At 38.9% G+C, this 10,497-nt stretch overlaps 1 protein-coding gene across 1 annotated transcript in view; it reads right to left on the reverse strand.

The window, feature by feature from the left end:
- Nucleotides 1-6,763: 6,763 nt before the first annotated feature.
- The window catches only part of LOC144960708 (uncharacterized), a 6,593-nt gene continuing 2,859 nt past the window's right edge, over nt 6,764-10,497 (reverse strand). Inside the window, exon 3 of the mRNA XM_078893999.1 lies at nt 6,764-7,340. Coding sequence (XP_078750125.1) covers nt 7,282-7,340 — 59 coding nt within the window. The 3' untranslated portion in view covers nt 6,764-7,281. The remainder of the gene's footprint in view (nt 7,341-10,497) is intronic.

Raw genomic sequence — 10,497 nt, forward strand, 5'->3', positions numbered from 1 at the left:
GGGTGAAACAGGCAATGCTGATGATGATGATGACGATGATGTGTTTAGTCCTCTGGAAGATGGATGTACACTTCCAATGAGATGGGAACTTGTTTCCTGACACCACATTTCCCTTTATGTCACACAAGTTAGTACTCAACGTATCAACGATCTACCATGCTGGGGCTTATAACTGCTTAAAAAAAAGAAATAGATAAATAAATTGTAAAAAATAAATAAATAAATAATATATATATATATATATATATATATATATATATATATATATATATATATATATATATATATATATAATATATATATATATATATATATATATATATCAAGGAATTTACACAATGGAAACCGTACGGTGCTCTTATTGGCTAACCAACCAGCGCCTCGATGAGAAAAATATCCGCCATTGAGACATGGGCTGGGAATCGCGTTACTATAGTAAACAAGCGCTGATCGGCCGTTCATGAAATCTAAGAAAATAACTTCCTGCTCGCTCGTTTAACTCAAAATTATTCAAAACGATGTCTCTAAAATGATATAAATGCGACTTCTTAAGGTTTTCTTCACGGTCAAAACCACACAACATTCTATTATTAATGATTACGTCCTAGGCAAAAAGGTCAGACGATGTTGTGGTGGTGGTGATGATTGTAGTTGTAGTAGTAGTGGTAGTGATGATGATGTGGTGGTGGTTGTAGGTGTGGTAGTAGTGGTAATTGTAATGATATGGTGGTGGTGGTGGTTGTAATAGTAGTGGTCGTGATGATGATGTAGTGGTGGTGGTTGTAGTAGTAGTAGTGGTAATGATGCGGCTATGTGGTCTAGTAGTATGACACTCGCTTTCGGATCGGAAGGTCCTGGGTTCGAGCCTCGCGCTCGGCGCATAGTTGAGTCCTAGGAATAGGCTCTTTACTCACATTCTCTCACCGTACTCAGGTGTAAAATGAGTACCTGGCCGTTAACAGAGTTGTCTTTGTCCGAAAAAAAATGTAATATTGCCTAACAGGCGTCATGTCCCGTCCTACATGTTAAATGTTGACCAGGGACCCTTTGTAAAGCGCTTTGGGCACATTTAGTAGATATCGCACTATATAAAGCTCAATTAAAAAAAAAATATATTTCAATGATGATGTTATGGTGGTGGTGGTTGCAGTAGTAGTAGTGGTAGTGATGATGATGTGATCGTGGTTGTAGTTGTAGTAGTAGTGACAGTGATGATGTGGTGGTTGGAAAACACATTATAGGTTATTATAATACATGATTACACACATTCTCTAACTTCATTTTTGACAGCTTCATTGTGCCATAAATATACGCCACAGTTCTGAATCATTTTATTGTGGCTTTTGATATTGTTTGTTGTTTTTCTTGTGTCGTTATGTTGACATAGATACCGAATGAATGGTAATTACTACATTCTCAGCCAACAACAAAATGGCGCTGAATGCTTTCATTGGTGGACACTTTGTAGGCTTCGTACATATTCTCATTCGTTTAATTCTATGATATATATATATATCTATATATATATATATATATATATATTATATATATATATATATATATATATATATATATATACATATAGATTCTGCGTGTTGTTGTGGGGCCATTTCTTGGTCTTGTCCTGGTATGACACTGGCTTTTGGATCGGAAGGTCTCGACTTTATGTAACCTAGTCATTATGACTACTCCAAAGGGCTGGTTACATATACACTTCCAATGATTTGGAAACTAAACGTGTCGTGGTGTCACGACTTTTGTTCCTAATTAAATATGTAAAATTATTTCTTTTTTTTTTTTCTTTCCTCGTTTTCTCTATTTATCATTCCTTGTTATTTCATGAATTGTTCTCGTATTTCACTAAGGCTACTGGTACAACGTGTCTAATGAATGTTAATTTATTAATGACAGTCAGGGAAGGGTGTATGTGTGTGGGGGTGTGTGGGTGTGTGTGTATGTGTGTGGGTGCGGTGTGTGTGTATGTGTGTATGTGTTTGTATGTGTGTGTTTGTGTGTGTGTGTTTGTGTGTGTGTATGTGTTTGTGTGTGTGTATGTGTGTGTGTGTTTGTGTGTGTATGTGAATATCAAATAATATGTCAGCGGCGTCCATTAATTTCCAGTGTGTAGGTTTGTTTGTGTGTATGCATGTGTGTGTTTGTGTGAATGTGTTTTATTGTTTGTGCGACTGCTTGCGTCTGTGTTCTGTGTGATATGTTAAGCGTTTCCACGTTAGAAAGTCTAGGTCATACAAAGGGACACTTAACTATTTGTATCTCTTTGTAAGGGGCATCGTGGCCAGCCGTACAGTCTGTCCGTGTATCTAAAGGGCATCGTGGACAGTCGTACAGACTTTCCGTGTATCTAAGGGGCATCGTGGACAGTCGTACAGTCTTTCCGTGTATCTAAGGGGCATCGTGGACAGTCGTAGAGTATTTCCATGTATCTAAGGGGCATCGTGGACAGTCGTACAGTCTTTCCATGTATCTAAGGGGCATCGTGGCCAGCCGTACAGTATTTCCATGTAACTAAGGGGCATCGTGGACAGTCGTACAGTCTTTCCGTGTATCTAAGGGGCATCGTGGACAGTCGCACAGTCTTTCCATGTATCTAAGGGGCATCGTGGACAGTCTTACAGTCTTTCCATGTATCTAAGGGGCATCGTGGCCAGCCGTACAGTATTTCCATGTAACTAAGGGGCATCGTGGACAGTCGTACAGTCTTTCCATGTATCTAAGGGGCATCGTGGACAGTCGTACAGTCTTTCCGTATATCTAAGGGGCATCGTGGTCAGTCGTACAGTCTTTCCGTGTATCTAAGGGGAATCGTGACCAGCCGTACAGTTTTTCCGTGTATCTAAGGGGCATCGTGGACAGTCGTACAGTCTTTCCGTGTATCTAAGGGGCATCGTGGTCAGTCGTACAGTCTTTCCGTGTATCTAAGGGGCATCGTGACCAGCCGTACAGTCTTTCCGTGTATCTAAGGGGCATCGTGGCCAGTCGTACAGTCTTTCCGTGTACCTAAGGGGCATCGTGGACAGTCGTACAGTCTTTCCGTGTATCAAAGAGGCATTGTGGACAGTCGCACAGTCTTTCCGTGTATCTAATGGGCATCGTGGACAGTCGTACAGTCTTTCCATGTATCTAAGGGGCATCGTGGACAGTCGTACAGTCTTTCCGTGTATCTAAGGGGCATCGTGGACAGTCGTACAGTCTTACCGTGTATCTAAGGGGCATCGTGGACAGTCGTAGAGTCTTTCCGTGTATCTAAGGGGCATCGTGGACAGTCGCACAGTCTTTCCGTGTATCTAAGCGGCATCGTGGACAGTCGCACAGTCTTTCCGTGTATCTAAGGGACATCGTGGACAGTCGTAAGTCTTTCCGTGTATCTAAGGGGCATCGTGGACAGTCGTACAGTCTTTCCGTGTATCTAAGGGGCATCGTGGACAGTCGTACAGTCTTTCCGTGTATCTAAGGGCATCGTGGACAGTCGTACAGTCTTTCCATGTATCTAAGGGGCATCGTGGACAGTCGTACAGTCTTTCCGTGTATCTAAGGGGCATCGTGGACAGTCGTACAGTCTTTCCGTGTATCTAAGGGGCATTGTGGACAGTCGTACAGTCTTTCCGTGTATCTAAGGGGCATCGTGGACAGTCGTACAGTCTTTCCGTGTATCTAAGGGGCATCGTGGACAGTCGTACAGTCTTTCCGTATATCTAAGGGGCATCGTGGACAGTCGTACAGTCTTTCCGTGTATCTAAGGGGCATCGTGGACAGTCGTACAGTCTTTCCGTATATCTAAGGGCATCGTGGACAGTCGTACAGTCTTTCCGTGTATCTAAGGGGCATCGTGGACAGTCGTACAGTCTTTCCGTGTATCTAAGGGGCATCGTGGACAGTCGTACAGTCTTTCCGTGTATCTAAGGGGCATCGTGGACAGTCGTACAGTCTTTCCGTGTATCTAAGGGGCATCGTGGACAGTCGTACAGTCTTTCCGTGTATCTAAGGGGCATCGTGGACAGTCGTACAGTCTTTCCGTGTATCTAAGGGGCATCGTGGACAGTTGTACAGTATTTCCGTGTATCTAAGGGGCATCGTGGACAGTCGTACAGTCTTTCCGTGTATCTAAGGGGCATCGTGGACAGTCGTACAGTCTTTCGTGTATCTAAGGGGCATCGTGGACAGTCGTACAGTCTTTCCGTGTATCTAAGGGGCATCGTGGACAGTCGTACAGTCTTTCCGTGTATCTAAGGGGCATCGTGGACAGTCGAACAGTCTTTCCGTGTATCTAAGGGGCATCGTGGACAGTCGTAGAGTCTTTCCGTTTATCTAAGGGGCATCGTGGACAGTCGAACAGTCTTTACGATATCGAATACCTGCTGCACAGTTTGGACGTGAACAAGTCACCTCATTATACGGCGCTGCACTGCGGCAGACTCTTGAATTATTCCGATCTTTCCTTGGAAGAGACTCTAAAGAGACATTCTCCTTATGGGATGAATAAATGGAATTATATTTTATATTTATTTTATTTTATTATCATCGTCACCATCATTGTCACCAATATCATCATTATTTTCTTCCTCCTCCTCCTCCTCCTCGTCCTACTTATCATCATCATCATCATCATCATCATCATCATCATCATCATCATCATCGCCATCATTGTCATCCTCACCTTCTTCCACAATTCACGTTGCTGATGATGTAGGAACGCCTCTTGGCGCCCTTCAATATCATAAATCGTTTAAATTTATAAAATGATGAACTATTTTCGTTGTTGGCTGAAGAAGGATTTAGAGCCTGAAACAGTCGGTGTTTTGTATTCTCTTCTTTCTTAAACCTGTTATTACATTATTCACATGAGCTCAAACGCTTTTTGCACACTTAAAAACTTAAAAGTGTAATCTCTCCAGTTTATGGTTTAAGGGAGATAACTTTTTAATAAAGGTAACTTCAGTTTTTAAATACGAGTTTTATCCTTTTCATTATTGAAAAATAAAACTAACTAGGTGAGGATTGGGAGGTCTGTTTTCTGTGTGTATGTTTGTATTTATTTATTATTTTTTTATCAAAAAAAAAATAATAATTGTTTGTTGTTTTGCTTTGTTTTGTTTTGCATTTTTCTTCTAAGATGAACGATCTTTAAATCGATGGATAATATGTGAAGGATGAGTTTTACTGTTTCCAAAATACGACTTTCAACAGAGTTGGAAAAGCACTGGCTCCACACGCCCAGGGTCCATGATCGATCCCGTCTGAAGTCAAGATTCTTTTCTGACCACCCCCCTTTCCACCCCCCCTTCCCCCCCTTCCCTCCCCCTTCCCCCCCCCCTTCCCCCCCTTTCCCTCCCCCTTCCCCCCCCCTTCCCCCCCCTTCCCCCCCTTCCCCTCCCCCTTTCCACTCCGCACTGAATAGGTAGATGGGTCTGTTGAATCTGGCGAAGAGTACTTTGCGATAGATTAGCGTCCTATCCAATAATAGCAAGCAATTTGAACTTAGATAATCTCCGGATCCGTGGGCCTAATAGTTCTGAATGATTTGCTACACCCCTACATCCTCCCCCTCTTCCTCACCCTCCTCCTCTTCCTCCTACTCTTCCTCCTCCTCTTCCTCCTCCTCCTCCTCTTCCTTATCTTCCTCCTCCTCCTCCTCCTCCTCCTCCTCCTCCTCCTCCTACTACTACTACTACTACTACTACTACTACTACTACTACTACTACTACTACTACTTCTACTACTATTACTACTACAACTACTACTACTACTACTACTACTACTACTTCTTCTTCTACTACTACTACTACTACTACTACTACTAGTACTACTACTACTACTACTACTACTACTACTACTACTACTACTACTACTACTACTACTACCACTATTACAACAAGATCTACAACAACAACAACAATTAATACAACAGCAAAAACAACAAAAACAACACCATCAACAACAACAACAACAACAATTCAAACAACGAAGAATATTCTTATTTTATAGAGACACATATTTATGTAATTGTGTCGTTGTTTGCTGAAGAAGGATTTAGAGCCTGAAACAATCGGTGTTTTGTATTCTCTTCTTTCTTAAACCCGTTGTTACATTATTCACATGAGCTCAAACGCTTTTCGCAGTAATTTCTCCAGTTTATGGAGTAAGGGGAATAATTCTTTAATAAAGGTAACTTCAGTTTCTAAATAAGAGATTTATCCCTTTCATTATTGAACCCTGAAACTAATTATATCAAACGTGAGCTTTATATAGCGCAGCATCCACTAAACGTGCTCAAATGGTCCCTGACAAACAGCAACACGTAACATGTAGAACGAGTCATGACTCCTGTTAGACGATCGTATCATTTATTTTTTTCCGACAGAGACAAAACTGTTTACGGCCGGTAGTCATTTTACATATTATGTGAATAATGAACTTTGAACTATGCGCCGAGCGAGGCTTGAAACCAGCACCTTCCGATATATATATATATATATATATATATATATATATATATATATAATATATATATATATATATATATATATATATGTAATATATATATAATATATATAAAGCCAAATCTGTTCAGAAGTCTTTTGAATCAAAAATATAAAATTTTCAACCACCAAAGTGTGTGCGAGTTTTATTTTTGCTTCATGAACGTATATAATATATATAATCACATATATAAAATAACTCACAGCTTTTCGCCAACACGATAATGTCGATGCTGAACTCGCATCTCATTTGTTCACTTCAAATGATGAGATGCGAGACTATCGATACGATCCTCTTGACCAAAAACATGTGAGTTTTCTTACTTATTTTACTTGCTCGAATTAGTCGTATCGAGCACTGCAGCATCTACACGTACTCACCAATACTCATATAATATATATAAGCTACATTGTTTTGATGTTGGTGTGTATCTTGTTGCTTTAGATAAAATATGTAGTACTAACGGAAAATAATTTCAAAACAAGATACAACCTCCATACCTCAACATTTAGAAACACTAACAAAAAAAAAAACATCCACAAAACTCAGCGAACATATTTGGAAATTAAAAGACAACAAACTAGACCACAATATTTCATGGAAAATTTTATCTAAAGCAACAGGATACACACCAACATCAAAGCAATGTAGCTTAAGCCTGGAAGAGAAATATACTATAATCAAACACCCTCAAGAAGCCACACTCAACACGAAAAATGAGATGTACAATACGTGTCCACATCGCTGGAAGTTCTTGTTAATCAACTATAAACCGGAACCACTTCAACAAACAACAACAGTCAACTCATGTAACACACAGTCCTGACGATGGCTAATTGGGCCTGAAACATTAATATAGACTGTCTCAAACATTGTGGTAAATATTAAAATTATATATATATATATATATATATATATATATATATATATGTATATATATATATAATGTAAATTTTCACTCACATTTTTTGCCGAGACGACTCGTTTCTGTGTTTTTTACACTTCTTCAGTCGGCATAATCCATTTTGTAATGTCCGTAGAAAACTCCAAAGAGTTTAGAGTTTAGAGTTTTCTACGGACATTACAAAATGGATTATGCCGACTGAAGAAGTGTAAAAAACACAGAAACGAGTCGTCTCGGCAAAAAATGTGAGTGAAAATTTACATTATATATTAGCTCTAACCACCATTATCGAGCACTTTCGTACCTACAAGTACCCACCAACACTCATGAATAAATATATATATATATATATATATATATATATATATATATAATATATATATATATATATATATAAATCACCCATAAGGTTTTGAATTCAATACAATAATTAATCAAATGATAAAGTGTATGTGCATTTATTTATGCTTCACAAATTGTTATTAGTTCTCATATATCATAAATAATTCTCCAAGTTTAAAAATATTATCTAGAACTGATGGTATGCAATCACGTGACCCACTGTCGCAAAATCGACGTCCACTTATTGACAGGTCGGATAACCCAAATTGTGAAGGTCTCATTGGTTAAAAAGAAAAACTCTCAAACCAGCACCAACTATTGTCCTTTACTTCAATGATTAACCAGGCCCATAGATGCGTTCGGTGAACAGACCTGAAAATATGTGTACTTTGCTCAAAATGATTTTCTTATGACGTGTACAAGACGCAGAAAAATGAATTTAAACCTACATTATGAAATTGGAATCGCGGTGGTTCAGTTGGTAGAACACTCGCTTCACACTCAACGGGGCCGAGATCGAACTTTTTTTTATGGAGACAGACAACAAAATGGATGTCCATAAATTCATCCCAGCATCATACCGCTTTCATACAGCGGGTCACAAATTAGATATTTCTGATGAATCTACTAAGGATAAATTGACTTTTCATCCCAAATTCCAGCCAGAAGTGTTGGCGATTTGAATTGTTCAAGGCCAAATTGGAACATTTGGCATCTTAAAATAGTTTAACATTCGATTCACATTATATAGCAATGACTACCCGCACAAATCTTTGGGCCTCTTTTTCGCTCACGAAGTGCCCAAATTCGCGACAAAAAATGGGACGAAGCCGTTTCGTATATGCTATTTTTAAAAATTAATTACGACGCTGTTTATTGATGAATATGACTGAAAGTTGGCACACAGTAAGAAAAAAGGTCATTTTAGATTATGTCATGCGACAAAACTCATGCAATTGCCAGAAGACAAAATAGATTTTTACTGTTTGGAGTAAAATATTTTTAAAACTACCAGGCGTGTAGGTTTTGTCGATGACAAGGTAATACATGAACATTTCTTCTTTTTGGTTGTAAAATTTCATATGAATATGAGTACTTTTCCCGTATTTTACAAAACACCATCCTAATTCGCTCTTCATTTGTAAAAGACAAAGCCTTTTTGCCCCCCTACAGCCCGAATCACAAGTTCAAAACGATTTGGCACCAAACTGACGGCTGAGCGGGTCATGGCAAAGCGCTTTTTGATTGGTTGACCTCGTTTTAAAGTTCACGACTAGTCAAAATGTCTGCGCGGTCTCACTGGCAGAGGGGTGTTTATCGTCTGCCATTGCGTTTGGGTTCGATAAACAGCTGATAATTTGACTGTTTAATTTAAAAGAATTTAAGAAATTATAATGTTAAAAGTTTTCGATTGCAATATGATCTACAATCTCAGCATGGGTTTAATTATTGTGTTCCAAGTCACGTTCCATCAGTAACCTTTGTCCCCTTGTCCAATTTCTCTTTTCCTTTTATATTTCTTTCGTTTATGTACGCAAACTCCCCCCCCCCCTCTCTCTCTCTCTGTCTCTCTCTCTCTCTCTCTCTCTCTCTCTCTCTCTCTCTCTCTCACTCTCTGTGTGTGTGTGTGTGTTATACTAATTTCTCTCTCTCTCTCTCTCTCTCTCTGTGTGTGTGTGTGTGTGTGTGTGTGTGTTATATACTCATTTCTTAATATATTTCCTTCTCTCTGTGTGTGTGTGTGTGTGTGTTCTACTAATTTCTCTCTCTTTCTCTCTGTGTGTGTGTGTATGTGTGTGTGTGTGTGTTATATACCATCCAGCTCTAAAATTATATAAGTTAGATCTCTTCTAATGTTTACAGTATATTCTCTATCAAATTTGCCCTAAAATTGCCAAATTTCAATCTTTTAATCCACTTATTACGCAAGATACAACCAAAGGTCGAAAAAAATGCCGAAAAAACGTCCCATATTTTCGCGTTTTTTTCCTCTTTGCGGGTCATCCATATAAATGACACCTTTGAAACTGCATAACTTGTTTATTTATGAATGGATTTCCAAAATTCAAAAACATTTTTACTCAGTGGAGATAGGGCTTTGATTTTAGACAAAAAATTTTCTCAAAAAGAGAAAAAAACATTTTTCATAGTCGTTGCTACATTATTAAACAAAACAAAGAAAAAAAAAACAACTTCTCATCAGCTTTATCTCGTGTTCAAAGCTTGTGTGTTACTTGGCTCTAGCACACACACATACACACAAACACACACATACACACATACACACATACATGCACACATACACGCACAAACACACACATACACGCACACACACAACCATAAACACACACTCTCTCTTTCTGTATATATATATATATCAAACACACACACACACACAAACATAAACACACTTTCTCTGTATCTCTCTCACACTCACACCCACACACACACAAACACACACACAAACACACACACACACACACACACATTCCTTGTCCATTTCTTTCCCTCATCTTCTTTTGTTCTCCCTCTCTTTCTCCACCAACTCACCTTTCTCTCCATCCCATTCTCTTCCTCCCTCTGTCACGATTAATAGTTATCTTCTTCTCTCTAAACCTCCCTCTCCCCCCACCCCCCTCTCTTCTCTCTCTCTCTCTCAAACTCTCTCTCACACACACACATACACACACACATATGTATTTTATATATATATATATATATATATATATATATATATATATATATATGATGGG

Source organism: Berghia stephanieae, chromosome 15, assembly GCF_034508935.2.
Source record: "Berghia stephanieae isolate SIO BIC M18660-M18661 chromosome 15, UCSD_Bste_1.3, whole genome shotgun sequence".
Taxonomy (NCBI): domain Eukaryota; kingdom Metazoa; phylum Mollusca; class Gastropoda; order Nudibranchia; family Aeolidiidae; genus Berghia; species Berghia stephanieae.